The sequence below is a fragment of the Amphiura filiformis genome, chromosome 17, assembly GCF_039555335.1.
Source record: "Amphiura filiformis chromosome 17, Afil_fr2py, whole genome shotgun sequence".
Classification (NCBI taxonomy): domain Eukaryota; kingdom Metazoa; phylum Echinodermata; class Ophiuroidea; order Amphilepidida; family Amphiuridae; genus Amphiura; species Amphiura filiformis.
The window spans coordinates 27,576,496-27,599,247 of NC_092644.1; the positions used below are offsets into that span (position 1 = coordinate 27,576,496).

At 35.2% G+C, this 22,752-nt stretch overlaps 3 protein-coding genes across 3 annotated transcripts in view; 1 reads left to right on the forward strand and 2 right to left on the reverse strand.

Moving 5' to 3' along the window:
* Positions 1-22,752, forward strand: part of LOC140137557 (potassium voltage-gated channel subfamily KQT member 1-like) — a 476,223-nt gene that overhangs the window by 363,633 nt on the left and 89,838 nt on the right. The window lies entirely within an intron of this gene.
* LOC140138378 (uncharacterized) lies at positions 18,058-19,421 on the reverse strand. The gene is made up of 2 exons (XM_072160285.1): positions 19,235-19,421; positions 18,058-18,557 (listed from the first exon to the last, which is right to left on the reverse strand). Exons 1-2 carry the CDS (start codon positions 19,394-19,396, stop codon positions 18,255-18,257), a joined length of 465 nt encoding a protein of 154 aa, XP_072016386.1. The 5' UTR covers positions 19,397-19,421; the 3' UTR covers positions 18,058-18,254.
* On the reverse strand, positions 19,881-22,548 carry LOC140138232 (uncharacterized). The gene is made up of 3 exons (XM_072160146.1): positions 21,412-22,548; positions 20,436-20,571; positions 19,881-20,032 (listed from the first exon to the last, which is right to left on the reverse strand). The coding sequence occupies exons 1-3, from the start codon at positions 22,528-22,530 to the stop codon at positions 19,881-19,883; spliced, it is 1,407 nt and encodes a 468-aa protein (XP_072016247.1). The 5' UTR covers positions 22,531-22,548.

The following is a 22,752-nucleotide window of genomic DNA, read 5'->3' on the forward strand; positions in this document are numbered from 1 at the left end:
AGGCCACTTGTGAACATTACGAACATGAACAATATCGAGTGGGATATGGCCAAATGTGTAGTGGACATCATGCACGGTATAAAGTTCAGTCTACAACAAGCGACAATTGACAGTACATGTACTTCACAAGGCGAAGTTCATGATCTCATGGAAATTAAAAACAATTTCACGAGGAACGCTTGGACATGTATGAACACTTGGATATATATTGATTCGTTATCTAAATCAATATATCATGGAAAAATAACACGTTGATGTTTGGCAAAGTGCATTCTACAAATCAGGGCAAATCATATACCGTGAAAACGTGTTGGATTATTGTATTGTTGTTAAGGAGTTGGTAAGTCCACACGTCTTACAAAAGTGTTGTTGTTTCAACATTCTTTACAACATAACTCAAGAACCACATGACCTATGTGTATCTGTGATATTTAAATTCTTCTACCAAATCGCAAGGACCGGATGTGCGAACGTCTCTCACATATGCAGGAATTATTACGTGTTTAGATGAGCGATGTTGTAAACCGTTAAAATCGATGCACAGTCGATTATAATATTAATAGTCGCATCACCGCATCATCAACATAATTGTCAGGGGTGTGACAGCATGGAATTGGCAATTGATGGAAGCTCAGATGAAAACAAAAACCAATGCAAGTAGTTTGTAGTCACAAAACAAAGTCAAGCAAACTTTATTTGGAAATGGCATGATCATCACCAGAGTAAAACAATGTCCAAAAATGGACAATGAACTACAAGTATACAGTACAGGATTAAGCAGTCTAAAATGCATTTAATTTGGTTTCCTTGGGGATACAAATTGAAACGTAATTAAATGAAATGCATAATAAAGCCAGTAGGTAACATATATTGATATAACACTCTTGCTATGAACCTCACAGTTGGCAAAAGCGAAATGATAAACCAAGTTCATAAAAGAAAAAATGTATATAGATCCTGTATGAAAATCCTTTGTAAATATTGAAGCGATACACGCTGCAATTGGAAGGTTTTCCTGCTTTTATCCCAAGGTTTTGATTAGGTTTTTCTACGTTCCAATTGCATCTATTCGGTATCAGTGACAGTATTAAATCCAAAGGATTGGTATAGGAAGTTGTGTTTGATATGTATGATTTCAAAGTATGGGTTTATTTTATTTCAACAATTAAGTGAAACCCGTATAAGAAATAAAATATACTGTAAAGCATTTAGCCACTTCAATGCTTAAATCAGTTCTCGAGGTGCTAATAACCCAAAAAAGTAATTTGTGTAATTATGTTGGCCAATCTTGTGCCACTCTAAAATCGCAATCATCAACTCAAGCTCCACAAGTGAAATAATTCTTTATCCTATAAAGCCGAATAGCGCCCGCCAGCTAACTTCATGCTGCATGTTCCATGTTGCATCCATTGCATTCATTGAAATTGAAAAAAAAGGGGGCGGGTGTTAAGCAAGTTCCTTGTGAAATGAAGGAACTTGTTTGGCAGTTATTTTTCGGATTTCAATGATATTCTGCATTAATTATATGCATTTATGACAAATCATGGCAAATGACATGGTCATTATTTAAAAACAAAAAAAAGTATTGAATTGAGTGTTATAAAATACACACGATAATGATTCCATATGGCGATGGCCTTTCAATTAGCGCGTGATAGTTTTGTCTGCGTTTTGGGACCTTTTGGGCTCAATTATAGGCCTATGGTATAAGATATATAGTGCTAATTAGCGAATATTAGAAATATGATGAACCCCGGGATGATGAACAATGGTATATGGTAACTTGTGCCCTTAATTAGCGCAAATTATGGTCATGTTTGGCTTTTGGGCATTTATCATAGGGAATAACATGTGCCCGGAAATGGCTGCGGATTATGGTCTTGTCCGGGTCATGGGTCACTTTCCCATGGAATCTAGAAGTTGTTAGATTACTATAGTGCTAATAACGTCATAAGAAATAATGTGCCTTTAAATACGCGCAGATTATGGTTGTGTCTGGTGTCAGGGCATTTTTCTTTGGTATGAGATACTTAAGAAATCCCATAGAGGATATTCTTTATAAATAAACCAAATGATCTCTCGGTTGGTATAGAACATGACCACCACAAAAAGTGTTGTCTCCCATGTTTGTTGTTTTTGAGTTCATTGACAATGGCGTTTAATTAAGCGAAGTCGAATTAAAACCAGATTGTCAATGGGGAGAAAATTTTTGGCCAGGCGTATAAATGGGTTTTTTTTACCCGTTGATCCACTTGGGAGTTATGCACATCAGTGATTTCAGATATCGTTCACCCGTGTAAAACAGGTGCAGGGTTTTGTTGCATCATAATGGTTTTGTTAAAGGGTTTTGTTGTTGCTATGATACAACCAATCACTTGGCATAATTGTAGCTGGTCAAATGCAAGTGGGCTTTTTGACTCATTCATATCATGTTTTATCATCGAGAGATCAACTTCTATTGAAAAACCCACCCTCCACGCCCAATAAATGTACATGTTAAGTGAAAGTAAAGTAACAGTGAGTCATGTATAAGTTTACAGGTTTTAGTGGAAAGTAAGTAAGAATAATCAATTGGTTATAAGTTTTACGTAACTTTGAAAACATGTTTAATGCTAAATTATGCGGTTTAAATTAACACAAGCATTAAATGTTTTATCAGAGCGTTAAACGTTTTCAAGTTAATCATTTGAAACAGAAATATCATAATAAATGTCAAATGTTCACTTGATTCATGCATAACAATATAAGAATTGAAGTAAATATAATCAAGCCTTGCAGGCTTAATTGAATTGAATTTAATGGCTTAACATGTTTAATAAAACATGTTTATCATAACAAGTGGGGACACGGATAAGATAATAACTCGCAAGTCAGCAAGTGATTATAAATGTGAATTCAAGTTTAAGTCTATAAAAACTTTCAATCGTATATACAGAAATATCACAATAAATGTCAAATGTTCACAAAATGAGGTAACTTCAATTCATGCATAACATAAGAATTGAAGTAAATATTATCAAGCCTTGCAGGCTTAATTGAACTTAATTTAATGGCTTAACATGTTTAATAAAACATGTTTATCATAACAAATGGGGACATGGATAAGATAATAACTCGCAAGTCAGCAAGTGATTATAATTGTGAATTCCAAGTTTAAGTCTAAAAGCTTACAATTGTGTATACAGAAATATCACAATAAATGTCAAAATGTTCACGAAATGAGGTAACTTCAAATTCATGCATAACATAAGAATTGAAGTAAAGATTATCAAGCCTTGCAGGCTTAATTGAAATTAATGGAATGGCTTAACATGTTTAATAAAACATGTTTATCATAACAAGTGGGGACACTAAAGATAACTAGCAAGTCAGCAAGTGATTATAATTTTGCATTCAAGTTTAAGTCTAAAAGTTTTCAATTGTATAGACTTGAGCCTTAAACACTGCATAGAGCGGGCGTGTTAAACTAAAGATGTCTCCCAGCGCAAAACACTGGAGAAAAATGGTTCACAATGGAAAGGAGACCAGACGTACAGAAATAAGGTAATAAGTCAACAAGTTCAAAATAAGTTTGATATGACTTTGAATTCATAGCAAATTCTAAAGTCTGAAAATATGTAAGCTAAATAATTCCACAAAAAAGAATGTTTCTGTTGGCGTCAAGTAGGCACGTTATCATAAAATCAAAAAGTAGCCAAAGTTAAAGAAAAAGCACTTTACCACTGTCTACCAGGTTTACTGCATAATCAAAAACAAAAACAAAACAAATCAAAAATGGTTGTTGAAGTTAAAGACATAAGCCTGGAACATGTATGTCAACAGTTTCCTAGGCATTGTGGTAAATACATACCAATTAACTGTACCTATTGGAAATAAATACATGAAATGATTGAAGCAAAAATTTTCATGTCCATAAGCGAAGACGCATACATGCAGTTATTTTTCGGCTTTCAATGATATTCTGCATTAATTATATGCATTTATGACAAATCATGGCAAATGACATGGTCATTATTTGAAATCTGCGTAAAGTATTGAATTGAGTGTTATAAAATACACACGATAATGATTCCATATGGCGATGGCCTTTCAATTAGCGCGTGATAGTTTTGTCTGCGTTTTGGGACCTTTTGGGCTCAATTATAGGCCTATGGTATAAGATATATAGTGCTAATTAGCGAATATTAGAAATATGATGAACCCGGGATGATGAACAATGGTATATGGTAACTTGTGCCCTTAATTAGCGCAAATTATGGTCATGTTTGGCTTTTGGGCATTTATCATAGGGAATAACATGTGCCCGGAAATGGCTGCGGATTATGGTCTTGTCCGGGTCATGGGTCACTTTCCCATGGAATCTAGAAGTTGTTAGATTACTATAGTGCTAATAACGTCATAAGAAATAATGTGCCTTTAAATACTGCGCAGATTATGGTTGTGTCTGGTGTCAGGGCATTTTTCTTTGGTATGAGATACTTAAGAAATCCCATAGAGGATATTCTTTATAAATAAACCAAATGATCTCTCGGTTGGTATAGAACATGACCACCACAAAAAGTGTTGTCTCCCATGTTTGTTGTTTTTGAGTTCATTGACAATAGCTCATTTATGGCATGTTATGGTAGAGTGGCTGAGTTGTTACGCTAAGTTACACCTTTTTAGTCAGACTTTCACCTTGAACTGAATGTCACCCTCACACATAGAATTGGCCAGGCATTAACTGATATTAGGGGGGTCACATGCACTTCACTTCTGGCATTTGTTGTCAACATAAAATTGTTTCTTGAATTAAGATCTATAGGGGATTTGCCATTTGGTCTAATACCATTTGGCCTAAAATCCATTTCATCTATATCCATTTCGTCTAAACCCATTAGGTCTATATATCCACTATGTCCAATAATCATTTGGTCCTTTAACCATTTGGTTCGATAACCATTTGGTCTGATAACCATTTAGTCTAATACCAATAAGTCTAAAACCATTTACTCTAACAACCATTTAGTCTAATACTCATTTGGTCTAAACCAATAGGTCTAATAGCCATTTGGTCTAATACCCATTTGGTCTACAAGCCCATTTGGCCTACATCATCATATAATCATATCATCATCATATAATCATATCATCATCATCATATAATCACATCATCATCATTATAATCACATTACCATCATTGTCACATCATCATCACCATCGCCACTATCACCACCACACCAAACACCAACATTTGGGAAGGTTGTTAACATCACCGTTGCTTCTGCAATATTTATTTTTCCAGCAAGTTCATTGCACTACTTGGTCAAAGTATTCACTTCAAACCCTTTTAACCTCCAAGCATGCACATTTATTTTCTAACAGTGGAATAGTTTTGAAAAATTTCACATTTTACAGCAATTAACTTAGTTTGGTTGATTTCCTTTTCCATGTTAATTTCATTAGACATCATATTTCTTATAATCAATAATGGAAACCTTTTTGAAAAGTTAAATTGAATTGGTATGAAAAATTAAAACATTTGAAGCAGGGGCTATTTTAGTGGGGAAAAGTCACTGCACGTCGACAAATGGTAATTTGTAAACCACTGTCGTTCGCAAAGGGTTAAGTTGTGAGGTGGGTGGGGTGTCATGGCGTCGCTTGCTCCACAGAGGGGTGTTTGAGTTGGAAAAAGTTGACAAAATAAAGGTCCGATTAAATTTTGGTGCACCATATTTCTCACTAATATAGCTTTAACAAAAGTGTACATGCATGTTGTCCAAACTAGAAACCAAAACGGCCACTATATTTTATCCATATCACAAATTTACAATATAGCCGACGTGGCGTTAAAATAATCCTAGACCTTCCACTCCAGTGGGAGTTCGGCACCTCTAAAAATGTTTAAAGAATTTTTAGGCGATTTTGACAACATGTGTGCAAATAAATGTTCTAGGATTTTTACATGATTGGGCTCTCAGCCCCTTTCCATTTCAAAACCTTAATCTTCTCCCGGGATCTTCCCCTAATAATTATACCTTGTGTCTTGTCTAGTTTGTGGAAAGCGAAGAAAAGGAGTGCAAACAGGAGTCAAGAGATGATACAAAGGAAGAAAGTGGAAATAGAAGAAGAAGAAAAAGAGACAAAAAGAGGAAAAATCTACAAATAGAAAAAATTTACATAATTTCGCCGCACCCTGCTTGGCAGATATAAAAAACAGCGATTATGCATGCAACAATTTTCGCAGTATGAGAAGCACTTTGAAACAATTGATTAAACAACTGCAATTACACCCAGAGGTGTATTGTACAAAAGCACTGTCAATTTATGTGTAGTTAAAAGATTTGTGAAAACGGTATATCTCTCCTAGCACAGGCTCTGTGCTGTACTCTGATACCTTATTGTATGATGGTCCATCATGTCCAAGCAAGATATTCTCGCTGTTCGAGAGGCGTCGCGGTTTGTGAACAGGCGAGTTCTAATCTCGCCAACCAAAGTGCTGAAGAAATGCCAAACCTGTGCTGGGTTATTTGCAGCAGGCTACCAGTTGATACTGAATCAAAGTATAATACACCTTTCGGCTGTTTGCACCACAAGATTTCGACATTTTGGGGAAAATGCCATAAAACTTCAACCCAGTTCAATAGTTCAGTAGAACATTGAAATCCTCGAAATAGTCACGATAAGATTGACATAACCTTTTTTTCACTAAGTTGGCCCACTGACATATAGCTATGATATTAGTTAATGGGCAAAAATCGGTCTTTTGTATGATTAGCTTAGCCTTTTAACTGCGTTGTCTTTTTTAAAGACAGTTCTTGTTAGACACTTTGTACTTTTAGACAAAGTACAAACTCTTTCATGCGTCAAGATATGTTATGATTAAATTACATCAATACTTATGTATCGCTTGATTGAAATTTATGTACAATATCATGCATTTTGCGAGATGTTTATAGTACCGGTACAATATAACAGATGAATCGTAAACATATCATGAAATAATTTATTGTTGTGATTTGTGTTTGTGAGATTGTGATCTAATGTTGTGTTTTAGTTTCCATTTTAACATAATACGTACATTTTATGCATACATTTTGATCAAGGTTCTTCGTTTCTTTTATAATAGTATTATTATTATTCATTTATTCATTCAACATATTGAGCAAAATAATAGTAATCTATTAACTTAGGCTTGTACTTTGGGGTTTCAGCACTTTCATGATGTTCATTCAAAACAAGAGTTTATACGTCGTCAAAATATTAAAAAGGGTTGTTGTTTGTTTACACGATTTTTTATTTATTTATTTATTACACTTTATCACTGGCACAGAATTACAAGAAATATATAATATTGCACATAAGTTACATCAAAAATTACACAATATTATGAAAGGAACATTTGTTTTAAAAGTCCAGTGAATGGCTGGAGCGAACAGGTGCCAGGCACCTCTAAGACCGCCCACCAAAACCAAAAAAAGAAGGGAAGGGAAAAATAAATTAGAGGGGAAAATGCAGGTAAGTTACATTTGCCTGCAATTTGGACAATTACAAAAAGGTCCAAGTGCAAACAGAAGTTGCATCAAAGGTGCGAGCAAAATTGGACTGGTAAAACTCCAAAACTTGTTGCTTAAATGAAGCAACAGAATTTGTAGATCTGATAATACTAGGGAGCTGGTTCCAAATGGGCACCATACGCTGAAAAAAAGCCCATCTTGTGGCACTCAGTTTTAGAAAGCTGATTTACCAGCAACAAAGGATCAGAGGAAAATCTGGTGGTGGGACGGTCTTTGTTAATACCATTAAAACTACATAATCATCTAGATTGATGTCATATAATCCCAGATTGCACTTGAAAAATATATTGAGATCAACATATTCTCTTCTAAAACTTAATGGGAGAAGAGTTAGCTCTGTTAACCTTTCTTTGTACTCAGCCTCGGGATAATCTAAAATGAATTTAGTTGCCCTTCTCTGGACCCCCTCAACTTTCTGGATGTTGCGCTTTGAGGTACCACTCCAGAGGGACTGCAATATTCCAAATCACTACTGAACCAAGGCTGAGTACAAAGTCCTGGATACATTACGAGGGGCATTGAAGCCAATGGTGCGTTTAATCATACCAAGTTTTTTGTTACACTTTTTAACCACCCTGTTAATGTGATCATCCCAAGTGAAAGACGAGAAATATCAAGACCAAGATCTTTAATGGAACTAACACGGTCTAGAATGGCACCATTCATTTTATAATCATGACGAATTGCATTCCCTCGTCTGGTGATTGATATGATCTGGCATTTAGAGGGATGAAAATGGAGATCCCAAGTTTTGCTCCAATTAAATAATGCATCAATATCACTTTGGAGCATGTGACAATCAGAGACATCAGAGATGTTTTTATAACATTTAGAGTCATCTGCAAACAAAGCTAAAGAAGAATTCTGGGCAACACTGGGCATGTCATTTATGTACAAAAGAAAAAGCATAGGCCCCAATATTGAACCTTGGGGTACCCCTGAAACAACTGGAAGCCAGTCGTAATTTACCCCATCAATAACAACCCTCTGCCTCCTCCCTGTTAAATAAGCCTTGAAACCAATTGAGGAGGTCAGAATGAAAGCCAAAAGATTGCAATTTGTGAAGCAACAAGCTATGACAAACACTGTCAAAAGCTTTCGAGAAATCAAGATAGATCATATCAACTTGCCCAGCGTTGTCCAGAGTAGAACTGACTTCATGAAAAATGGATAAAAGCTGTGTCACAGTGGAGCGACCTTTGATAAAACCATGTTGCAGATGGTATAATTGGTCTTTAATTGCGGGGAACACTTGATCAAAAATAGCTCTCTCCATCACTTTTCCACATATACACAATAGTGACACAGGTCTATAATTTTCAGCACGTTGCCTGTCAGACTTTTTAAAAACAGGAACAACATTGGCTTTTAACCAGGTCTCAGGCATAATACCAGAACTCAAAGATAAGTTAAAAATGTGGCACAAAGGAAAAACAATTTCATGAGCGCATTCTTTCAAGACCCTGGGAGATATCCCATCAGGACCAATAGCTTTGGAAACATTTAAATTGCACAAGATCTTGAGGACATCACATTCGTTGATCTGAATATTACCCAGTGAAGGATGTTGAAACCCATGTATCTTTGGCAACTGTGTGTTGGAAGTTGGCTGAGTAAAACAGAATAAAAATAGTTGTTAAAAGAGAAGCTTTTTCTCTAGCTGTTGTAGATGTGATGTTATCCCAGCTGATAACTTTTGGAAGAGATTTGGATTTTGTTTTTGATCTAAAAAATGACCAGAATCTCTTGGTGTTATCAACAACACTTTCACCAAGACTATCAATATACTCATTAAACTTGGCAGAGAGCAAATTTTTCAAACGATTCGTAACTTCCGAAAATTGGCCCAGTGGCTAGAGAGATTTGATTTTTTAGCACGCCTCACGCAGTTTCCTTTTTGTTTTGGAGATGCCTAACTTCTCGTCAATCCACGCTGGGGCGAAGAGTCTTTGATCTTAATTTTTGGTATGTAATCGTCTAAAACCTTGGTGAATATTTCTGAAAATAAATTCCATGATGAATTAACATCTATTGCACAATATACTTGACTAAAATCAGTGTTTTGCAGCTCACACGTATATCATTAAAATTAGCTGCTTTAAAATTGTATACAAATCGAGGTCTTTGTTTGAGGCGCTCAACCCTTGTACTCACAGTAAATTGAAGCAGCTTGTGATCTGTTAAGAATGTTTCATGTGATATGGTAACACCATTGAGCCTGTCAGGGACAGTTGTGAAAATAAGATCTAAAATATTATCACAATTTTTTCTAGATGGGATATCATTCATTTGCTTCAGGAAAAAGAATCCACAGAATCACAAAAAGCTTGTTCAGAATCTGTAACATTGTGATATATAGTATTGTCAAGACAACCTTTTACATCAGGAAGATTAAAATCACCAATTACATGAATCTGGTTAAAGTCATTGTGGAGTTTTTCAATTGTAGAGTCAAAATTATTAACAAATGTTTCGACGTTGCCATCAGGTGCTCTGTAGCATAACACAAGAGCCATTTTTTTTTTTTTTTTTGGTCTTATTTCAATTACCATTATCTCGTCAACAGGCTCAACATCAGAACGACGTAGTGAGAAGATAGAGCTTTTAACTGCAAAGAGGAGACCCCGCCACGTTCTTTCTCAGGGTCATCTCTATCCTTGCGATAAATATCATATCCACTGCAAGGGATTTCACTATCATCAACTGTTTCATTGAGCCATGTTTCAGAGACGGACACACAGTCAAATTTATTTGTAGATAAGATGGATTGAAAATCTCTAAGTTTGTTAATGTTCTTTTTCCTTTTAATAGTTTTCATACTCCGCGCATTTAAATAAAGAAAGTTGAGTTTATTGGAATTGACATTGTTTGAAGTTGAATTGTTTGAAGTTGTGTTGGGATGACTTGGACCTGAAGGCGCATTCACATCATCGTTGGAGAACTCACTGGAGTCCAGATCACCGTCGGAAGAACTGCAGGATGAGTTGAAAAAGGAGTCGCTGAACTGTGGGAGCGCACAAGATGAACAGAACCAAGGGTCGTCAGATGAAGCCAGAGTTTCATAGCTTTGAACATTCATACCAATGCACTTGTGTGAAACCACAGATTGCACATGTGGCACAGTATGCCACGTTGATTGGACCGAACACACTTTGAACAGCTTCCACATGGATCTTTTGTGGGACCTTTTTTATTATTATCAAAGTAACTAAAGTCAGCATCAGGTCCGAGTGGTCCCGGGTTAACTTCCACATCCAACGATGTTTGTTCTACGATTTTCTACGACTCGCATTTGCACAGTTTCTGGATCTGAGGGACCCCCCCCCCATGATTAAAAGGGTCGTATTTGCCGTAAAATTCGGATCCGCCCCTTCGGATCCAACTCAGACCAACGTAATTTAACCTTCAAAGTTCGTCTCTTTGCTCCCTTTTCTCTTCCTTTTTCTCTCCTTCCGCATTTCTACTCGGTGTCCTCCTTTTCTTCACCCCATGTCCGTTACCTGCTCTAAGGTAAAGTAGCGGTTCCTAAACTCGGCAAATAATATTTTTGGTTTGTATAAAAGAACTTTAAAATATCGGTTCCTAAACTGTTTTTATATGCATATTGAGGTCATATGAAATGGTTTTCAAGAAAAGGAATGCTGAAGTGTCAATGAAGTGTTGAGTGCCCTCAAAAGCGCGAGAAAATATTGATATTTTACCTGAAAGTTGGCGTAAGAAAGGCTCTACAAGCATCTTAACTGTATATGTTAAGCACGGATTTTCAATTGTCACTGCACGGATTTTTAATCTCACTGCACGAACGTGCCAGGAAGCACGTTAAAATAGCCCCTGATTTGAAGTCATCTTCATCGAAGTCAACCACATCACACAGAGATGTCTTCAGCACGGTGCATGTATCAATTTAATTTCTCCTTGAGCTCAGCAAATCAATAATTGAAAAGAACAGAAATAAAACACTTTGTTTCTTTTAAGTGTCTGTTGTTACATGGTTAAATTCATTTAAAATACACTTGAGGTATTTACATCAATATTGTCAATGTTATTACAAGATGGCAATATCCTCAAGGGCAGCACAGGACATTGATGAAATTTTCTCACAATCAAGTTTTTTGCACTTTGCCAATATTCCACTCATTTTATATATAATTATATATAATATGATTTTAGTTTATATAGACATAAATAAAAGGAATGAATGTATATTTGGGCATTGCTATTTTCAGGATAGCTCACAGCCACGGTTGTTTGATGTGATAATTTATTAATATTTCTAACAAAACATTACATTATACATGTAATGTTAATTTCTAGACCTGGATAATACTAACAGCTATCACACTAATAAACTGTATTATGCACATATATTTTGTAGCAATTTTTAACATTGATTTTCGTTTCTATATCAAATTATTCATCTTTTTCTATTTTTTTTCTGGTAATTTTAATTCTATAAACTGTGCATTTCTATGCAAATGAGTTCTACCTTACATTTCATGATAAGTTTTTTGAAAATGTCCCTGTCATTTGTAAAGATGCAAACAAGATTTTAGATAAATAGCGCCATCGTTGTTCAACTTTTCTTTAAAATGACTCAGTTTTACATGCCATCAAACAACTTGGAGAGCAAAAAAAAAATGATGCACAAAAATGGCCACTTCTTTAGTAGAATGCAGGGAAATTGTGTTATCATGGAACATGATTTTTGAGATGCAATGGCAGTTTTGCTGCAGACTTCATGTTGATAATCCAGGGTTTTTTTAAGAGCAGAGTAAATATCAGGGACCACTTCTTGGAAAAAACAGTGGCTTCATGTCCTTATTTTCCAGTTGAATCAGAGATTACTCAACTGAACTAGGGACCATTTCTCAATAGTCTTTTTAAACATTTACAGAAGCCCTTCTATTACCATACTGTATCATAAAGTACAAAACAAGTGAACAAAACATTTACATAGAAATCTTCAACTTCTGTTAGTACTACATATCCAATTCGCAACATCTATTTATTCAATAAGTTTACATCTTGACATCGGATCTTGCCTAGAAATGCTATCAAAATACCCTTCACATTTTTATGAATTATAAAACCTGGGTCTTGTTTTGAAATTGATTTGAGGTTTGGTCATTTTTTGCCAGGTACTTACATGTACTGCCAGACATTGTTTGTATGCATTTGTCTGTTACAATAAATGCTAGTGAGTTAACAGGTGCGTCTCATCTATAAGTGGATGTTTACAGGTGTGTCCTGACACTCCTTTGTGCTGACCAAAAAAAAAGGTTTGTCTCAAAGCTTGCTGCAGCGTTTGTAAAATCGCATGATTTGACAAAAAAGAAATCGGAATTTTTTTATTTCAAAATTTTTTTTTTTATAGTTTTTCCAGAAAAAATCGGCGAAAATCAGACTTTTTCTCAAAATACCATGAAAAAATCGGGAATAAAAATATTTTTAAAAAATCGCATTTAGCATTTGTTTTTAAATTTCTCGTGAGCTTTGAGACAAACCTTTTTTTTTTTTTTTAAGATGTGGTGAAACTCTAGCCAAGTTCAGACTGGTATGAATGTATGGACAACTCAAGGTGTCAAACCAAATGGTACCGGTAGACACAAGCCTTAGAGCATGGAAGTTATTGCAAGCTCCAGGGACCCACCCCCTTTGCTTTCTCAAGTGGTTCTCATTTATTGACACATTTAAAGACCAATCACAATTGACACTCTTAAAATTAAACCAAGCAAGAAATTTATGAGGTAAATTTGGGTTACCAGTCACAATAACACACAAGATAAGTAGGATGTGTCAAGAGCAACTACCAGATCAATAAATGATATGGTACATTGATTTTGCTCAATAGGAAGAAGGCTATTGGGGAAAGTCATGAATAATCAATACTAAACACTGCACTAACTATGCTGAGTAACTGTATAACTTTTATAAAGTTTGGAACTGAAATTCCCATTCTTCAGTTTATAAAAGTTTGTTCCATATTTATGCCCCTTTTCAGAATTTTCTTACCTATGTTTGTGATCCTGATACAATTTAATTAAATGAAAATGACACACAGTAAGAAAACATGCGGAAGACAATATTTTCAAAGTCATTATTGTTTTACTTAACAATCTTAAATAAATTAAAACACAAATCTACCATCATGATATTAAAACAAAACAAAAACAAAAAAAAGAAATGAAGTAAAATTACAAACAAATTATTTATAGATTTCAATTTACAAACAACTAATGTTGTAACCTTACAAAAAATGTATCATGTGTAAATGATTGAAAATTAATGACTAAATGAAGACTTGTTGAAAGTAGCTAAATATTTATAACATTTTTTCCATAAACTGAATCTATCATTTTAAGAAAGAACCTTACAGTTTGGGCACCCGGCTTAGTCAGAAAAGAGCTAGGGATACTTGTTTTTCGAGTTTGAAGACCCATGTGAAACTGGTTCTTTGTAAGAAAACAATTCTTCAGGACACAACTATCATACTTTTTTATGACCTAAAACTGGAAAATTAAAGATGCATGGAAATTGTGCAGCAAATGCTTTGTTTGACACCAAATCAAATTTTTGTAACATAGAACTCATGATAATAGAAGTACATAATGCAGCACATTTGCGGCAAAGTGCTTTTCAAGATACACAAATGTAGATTAAAATAGACAGAAACAATTTAAGAAAATAATAAAGAATTTGAGATGCTTTTTCACAATTTTAGCAAATGAGATGTCATTTTGAAGCTTGCACAATGCTTTCAAAGTTAGAACTAATTGAACTCAAATTTTTTTATGTGCTGCACAATGGGTTCCAAAACAAAAATACAGACATTTTTCATTTCTCTATATAATTTACACAAGAAAATATCAGTTTGGCAAAAAGCAGTTAAAGTATAATTTTCTGCTCAAACCAATCACGCCTGTTATATGGGCCCAACAGACCAAGATTTTGCACTTTTGGAAGTTGTTAAAATCATGTAGATTCCTTTTTTGGTCACAATTTATTGATCTTTGAGAAATTTACTGAAATTTGTGAAAAAATCAGAACATTTTCAAAATGTGTTTTTCAGGCTTTTGGTGATATTTTAGGGTCATTCTTAGCCTCCATGAAAAAAGAACTTGGAAAAACACAAGTGTTATTTTTTTGTTTGGCCGCCTTAAAACATAAAAGTTGAACAAAATAAACACTACATACATGTATTTATAGTATTATATATACTGTACCGCTATATTAACCATACATGTACTTTTAATGACTAAAACCTGATCAGAAATTTCTGTGGAATTATCACAAATTTACGATTACAACCCAATGAGAAACTTGTATGTACATGTAATAAAAACATTTACCACTAAAACCTGATCAGAAACTTGTATGTAATACCAAATTTTACAGTTCAAACCCGATAAAAGTCAAGCAACCAGAAACTTCTCTGGATAAATGAAAAAATGTATATGACTAAATTAAAATCATAAACTTTTATTTTAGGAGAGCGTACCAGTGTCACTGAGCAAAATTTAAAAATCTTCACTCTGATCTGCTACTAAAAATGACAATACTGATAATGCAGTAATATATGCACACACAAATTGTGCACCCCCTACCTCTGTGATTTCACACAAGTTTCTGCATTTTTAATCATCATCATCATTCCACATTATTGTATTTAAAGCTATGTACATGCAATACAAATTAAAACAACTATTTGGAATTTGTACATTTAATATTTCACCAAACCTAGTTGGTTCTATTAGAAGCATTATTAAAACATGTGAATCTTTTTAAGTGGTCAAATTTGCTCACAGATAAAATTTTTACAATTGAGAAAGTTTGATCATGCAAGAAACAAAAAATGCTATTTCATGCTGCAAAACACCATGCCACAGTACCAGTAATCAGTGCTCATACAGTAAAATTTAAAAGCATACATTGCATTATAAAGACCTTTTCAGCAGCTGATCAGAAACACAGATCCTGTCAGAAATCACTGAGTGCCAAAATTAAGTGTCAAACCAAGCATAAAAAACTCAGAAATTGATTGGTTGAATATGTTTTGATGGTTGCACATGATTGGTATTTTTATATTTTGTGTGTAAAATTTCCTTTTGAAAAGGTCTATTGGCTAAAGTTATGGACAAATAGCTCAGTAATTAAAAAATAATAATAATAATTGTCTTGTTGTAGGCCTACGGACACTCAGTATATTTCTTTCTGCACAGAAATGGGACATTTTTTTACACATTCAAATTCAATGCAGTACAAAATATGTTGATATCCATACAATAAGGACCTTCGCACTTGATTATTAGTTTCCTGTTTACCGCCCGCGTCCAAATTTGAAAATCGCTAAATAATTAATTACTTTTATTTTTATTTCTAATTTTCTCCTTTAAAATAACTTTCAATTGCCATTTTCTGACTTTAATAATATCAACAATGAACAAAGAGTATAACTCCACCTTTATAAAATCAAATATTGTTGTGAAATAATTAAATGCCCGCTCTAGTCAAAACGAGTCAATAGTTGCTTACAAGTAATAGTTCAAACTATATAAAGAAAATAAGATAATTAATAATTAAAAGTCACCTCGTCCCTTTTTAAAAATCTTCAACAGGAAACTAATAATCAAGTGTGAAGGGCCTAAAGGAGGATGACCCAATCACCACAAGCTATTTTTTTTGTTATCTTATGCTGTGGAACACGAAATGCCCAAAAAATAACTGACAAACATACAATGTATATTTCACACTCACAGCGTAAATGAGAAAAAACAATTTATGTGATTAAGGAAAATAATATTATTCAGAATTTGTTTACAAAACTTTTACTGTATGGGATATACTTGGAACAGGTCAACCTCGACTCCTTTCAGGATCACATGAAACTTGATTGCATGATCACAAGTTACACTATACATCTACATTACATACAGTACATTTTGTACATCATAGAATATTAATATAGCCCATGTAGATTTATGTAACTACATGTAGGTAAACAGTTTGATAACCGGCATACCATTTGGCAGCTTTGAAAATATATAGTCTGAACATAGCTAGACCCTAGGTCTGTGGTGTGACATTCTCAATTCTGGCATCTCAACAGAGCTGGATATTAGTCATATTTTGTGTATAAAACACATTTTAACAATATTGAATATCACTTCAATTTTCATGAAAAATGCCGTCTCTCACAATTTTACATTTTAATTTCATGCAGACACTCTGTGTTTTTACACCTTCTTGTATTTTTATTGACTTTCACATACCTTCCTTTACATTGTTCTTTTCCAATCACATTTTGACACCGTCTTACGCTTTTGTTGCATACTTTCAAAGCTGTCTTATCAGTATTCGCACGTTGTTGATGGACACCCAGAACCAGTTTCATTTTTGTTGCAGGATCTCGGACAGTACAATAGACACGTTCTGTTGAATTAATATCTGCATGGACGGCTTCTAAACCATGCTCTGAAAGTAAGCCTATGGTACGCCACCGGATCGCACATTCAGGGACATGGCATACCAGAATGTGGAGCTTGGGGGGAATGGTGTGCGTGGGAAAATTTGCTGGAAACCAGAGCCCAAGTTCCCAACATCTAGCGCACAACTCGTTCACTTCTCTATCTGTCAAAAATCTGGCTACAAATAGATCTACAATCCTCCCCAATCTACCAAACAAACCACGATATTTACTTTTCACAGTCCCTTCTGGCAATACACTTAAAAGTACGTCTTTCTTGTCAAGGATTTTCTTGCAATCATTTCCTACAAAGCATTGACTATGATAAGCTTGGCGCTTCACATACAACTGCGTCTCGAGAACTCTATTCAGGTTACGCTCAACTGACCCCTGCATTGCAGTTGATTCCGCATACACTTTATCAAGGTCTTCTTTCACTGTATTATAAGCTGCCAGCTTATCATTAGCCAATGCTTTGCAGGCAGCCACTCGTTGTTCTTGTACCTCTATAACATCATCTGGACTTGACATTTCTCCTTCGCACATGGGGCACACAAAATTGTCATACTTTTCAGAATCGCTTTCTTTTTCTGTTATCCCCAGACAATATTCATGAAACCACCCTGACCCTGTATCTACCCCACACTCATTACACTGTATCCATCTTACTGACTTACAATCCACAGATTGTGGTTTGGAGGCGATTAATGCGCATATTGGCATACCACAGGCTTTCTTACACAAACCGCTACTTCTGCACCTGCCATCTTTTGCCTTCTGCATGGCATTCAGGAGTTCTTGCTCATGCTCCACAGCTGAATTTGCTTCGTCCTTTTCATCTTCTGCTTTCTTGGCCTTCAAAGAAATATCTTGCCACCGATCAAACACTTCAAACCCCGCTAGATCTCCACGGTCAATTCTTTGGCAGTCTTTTTCCAGTTCCTTAAAATACCTAACAACCAGACCTAATAAAATATGCAGAGAAGGAGGAACGATGTGGTCCATATCACTAACAAGAGGCAAAATCTGGTCCCCAGAAATACTATGGAATGATGCCCCAGTAACTTTCCTGCCAGTGGCAGCACGTTGATGGGCTTTCAAATCTGCGAGGTCTTGAACATACTGGGCGACAGTACGTCTCGGTGGCCAGTTTGTGTTGTCAACCCATTTTCCATTACTGTCCTTGGTTTTGGGGCAGTGAGGGATTCCGTGTGTGTTTCGCAACTCTGCAAGAGTTACGTTGCACCAAATGCATGGGTATGTAGAAGTTGAGCCCATATGGCCAAGACTCTTGCAGAGTGCTTCATAGTCTCCAAAAAAAACGTCCGCAAACATTTTACTGCGCCTTCAATGACGATCGTCTTCTTCTTCTGTAGGTTCGCTAATTGTTCATTGTAGAGCCCATACACCTTCTGCATGTTTTCTGTTGTGTCAGTACCATTAAACATGGCAATGATGTTTGTTGAATCACGCGAATTGGGCTCACGCTGATTCACCAGCTGCATCGTCAACTTGGTTGAACAGCCACCTTTGTCTCCCTGTAAATATACAAGTAAAGAAAATAACAAAAAATTATAACAAATATAATTATAATCAAGACATGGGGGAACCCTGTTCTACGTGTACAGCGAGGACTTTCAAGTAGGGTCAGTCAGTCAGGATTTTTCTTTCTGGAACAGGCTAAATGACCCTTACAAAATCCCCTGAAGCTTGAAATTCTGATAGAAATGTTAAATTTTTAGCAAACATATTTTGAAAAAATTTTATTTTTTTTTTCAAATAATGTAACAAAAAATCCAACCCAATCCTGTCAAGCTTGTAGAAGAAGGTTCTTTCTTTTCGTCAACTAAACTAAGTTTGATTTTTCTGATTTTTTATCTAGTGCACTAAAATTCTGAACATAAAATTATTCTGGCTAAGGCAACAAAAGAAGTTTTGAACCAACATTTATCAGGGAGGGCAGAGGTGTTTATTAACAATACGGCACCTAAATTATCTATTAGTATTTTAGGAGTCTGTCACTGAAAGCTTTAAAGAATCAGACAAAAATTCGACAATTATTTTAAAAACATTTTGAAAATGATCTGATTTTTTTAAAACAATTTTAGTCAAAATTAATAATTTTGGCCCAAAAAAAATATGGGTCAGTCAGGCCCATAAACAGGGTTTTTGATTTGTCTCTTTAATGAATAAATAAAGCTCCAATTACACTTACCCCGATCTTTATCCAGTATTCATCATTGAATTTGTCATCCTGCCATAAGTTTTTCATAGATAATTGCTTGAGGATGTGGCTGGTGATGTAGTCCTCCAGGCTTTTTACTCTTGCAAAGGCCACAGACGATCCTGTAGACCCAGCTTTATTTGGCAAGGACATTATTCCAATTTCAATCACCTCAGAAGAAAGGGATTGACGACCTGTGAAATAAAAGATAAATATTTACCAATATATACTTACATGGAAATGTTGTTTAAAAGAGAGCAGATACACATGTAGTTTAAAATCAAGCATAATCACTGATTTCAGGGACTGTCTTTTGGAATTGGAATCGCTATGCCACCGACACATGGGCTTTTGTTAATACACCATATTCTCGGTAAAAAATGCCCGGTGCATACAATTTTATTGAAAAGGGGGCCTTTTATTTTTCAGAGAAAAAAGGTAAGAAATCAGAGTGAAAATCTGAAGTATCACTCACTTTCAGACAGGTTCAAATCCGCAAGGGGGCATTTATTAAGGGGGGGGGGGGTGTTTATTATCGTGATGATCACATATCTAGCACTGTATAAAAATTTCAAATGGTATATCATATTGGATGATGTTTTAACTTTAACCTGTATATAGATTGTATAGATTGGAACTAGCTCTTACATCTCATTTCTTTATACAGGTGCTGGTCTGATGGCATGAAACGAATGTTATGATTTGACAGGAATCGCCTTAAGTCTTTCAGTTTTGTCATGGGCAGCTTTAGCAACAGCTTCAAATCCACACACTCTTTTACTGAGAGTTCTGTAAAGAAAAGTGTACAGAATTGTTAAAGGGGTGTCGCCGTGTGGTCCAATTTTTTCATGTTCTGTTACTATCCAAATTATACTGCTCCAGCAATTTAATAAGAGAAGCAAACAACATGTACATGTATCAATGCCACATATGATAGTACATATACTTCCAGTTGTGGTTACGTATTTGTTCACACCATCTAAACGAAAGGCACCTTGAGGGTTTAATTTTACTGCGGCGATGAGAAAAATATAAGCTTTCTTCTGATACTTTTTATACCAAAATTGCAGTTTTTATGAAGAAATATGGGGGATGAGGCTGTTGACTGGGTCACACCTCACATCAACTATAATATTACATTTTTTGTAAATTTACTATTTTAGCTCTTATATTTTAAATACATTGTCCATACCTCGCATGAATGAAATATTTGCTGCCTGGCATGCTGGCAAGGCAATTTCTGGATGTCGCTTCAAGTAGGCAGCCAAGGTTGTAATAATATCAATAGTATCAGGAGTGGTACTGGGAGAAGATATCACATTCAAAACCTGTTGAAAATCAGAAACAAAAAACAAACATAAAAATTAAGTAAGTTTATACAATTCAGATCTGAGCTGGGTTTGTCTTGTTAATTAATAGAAATCAAGTTTCTTTCAACTACATCTTCTTTGCAATTTCTTGTTTGTAATGTAACAGTTTCATATCAGTTTATAAGAATATCTTCAGATCATCTTGCTCTCTCTGAAAATGCCAATATAAAGTGCTGTCGTAAAAAGTGATTAATTTGTCATTCTGAAACACTTGCAACCTTGTCCGTCACAATTGCTGGAATTTGAATTATACTTCTGTTAGTGTTACACACTTTCATATGGTTTATTGCACAGGTTTGTACATGTATCAGCTTTGCAATACAAGATATTTAATTTAAATATGTATAATATGAAGCTTTGAGCTATACCATGAATTTTCAATAATGCACAGTAATATATGTACCATAAAAGATATTTTAATATTGAACGGGCGTGCACGCTTGCGATGTCGCACGCAACTTGTAGACTGTTTCGCGGCATACATGCGAGCGGAGAGACCAAAGTAGGTGTAATTGATTGAGTAACCCAGTTTGTTTTGTACCACTGGCACACAAGATGATTACACTAATCGACTGGTTTTCAAAAGGCATAAACATGTTGTTTTGATACTCAGAAAGCATCAAAAAGCTTCATATTATATAATAATAATATTGGATGCTTTTTTGTGTGATACAAGAATATATCGCAATCGCCATGAAAACACCAAACTCGTCCTTTGGACTTGTTCAGTATTTTCATGGCTTGTGCGGTATAATCTCGTATCACATTCAAAGCCATCAAATATTATATAATTCTTACCTCATTTAATTTATCTGCTCGCTTCTTCAAGATCTTTTCATTCACATTGCTGCTGGCTTTCTTCACAGACTCCACTTGGATATAGCTGGCATACTTTTTCATGTTAATATCACGTGTTTGGAGAACACCTGGTTTTGAAGATGGCTTGCTCTGTAGCCATGTATCCTTCTGCCTTGATAGTTCATTCAAGCTGTCCCTGAGTTGCCTGTTTTCATCCTCTAACTCTTGAAGCTGCTTGCTCATAGCTCCCTTCTGAAGTTGGTGCTCTCTACGAAGATCTAATATCTTTTTCTCTAAAGCCACTATACGCTTTGATTGGTAATCCAGATTGTCCCTTTGAGTGGCAATCAGAGCATACAGAGTCTTATCCGCCTGTGTCTTTGTCACGGCTTTGCTTAGTTCTTCCTCTAGGGATTTAATTTTTCCCACAGCAGCTATAAGGATGTTGTTCAGTTCCACATTCTGCTCAGCTAATTGACATGCATTTGTTGTTGCTGCTGCCAATTTCTCCTTAGTCCTGTTATATGTCTCTGTTAATTGGCATAGTTGCTCTTGTGTGGTGTGCAGTACTAGCCTCACAACATTAATGTTATTTTGTTCAATGTCATATTGTTCTGTGTTCATGTTTTCATCATCTTTCATTACCTGGTCCTCACTTATAATTTTGCACATTTCATCTTTGTTCACCTTTTGCATTGAACCTTCTCTTGTAACACCACCTCCTGATTTGACCCAGCAATATGAAGAAGAGACCTCTACTACCAGGGCTGGCACTAACATGATAAATCCACCTTCTGCTTCCTCCCATGTTACAAGTACAGTCATTCCCTTAACATATTCATTTTCTTCAAGACACAATTCTTTTAACCGTTTTATATTACAACTTTCTGGGACAATGTCACGTCGCACACTTTCAATTTCTGGTTTAACTACAAAACTACCTTCCACCTCAATACTTCTTCCATCAATAATACCTTTGTATATCTTGCTTCCACTTTCATACACTACCACTTCACCTTTGGTGAACTCAACACCATGATCAAGCTTCATTTTTTTACTTTTAGATCTTTTTCCTGTATAGTATCTCTTATCTTTTCCTTTCTTACCTTTTGCATACATAGTGCCCTTACTTTTGTCAGAAGAGTTCATCATTTTGTACAATGCAAACTGAACACCGTTGTTACAAAAATAATAAGTTACAAGTCTACATGTATTTAAGTAAACAACAACCAAAAAACACCAGTTCTAAGGGCAGACAGATTTGTGAAAATATAATGTACTTGACAGTAGTAAGTATCCAACAGGCCTGTCAACAACTAAGCACGCAAACTTGCAATTACA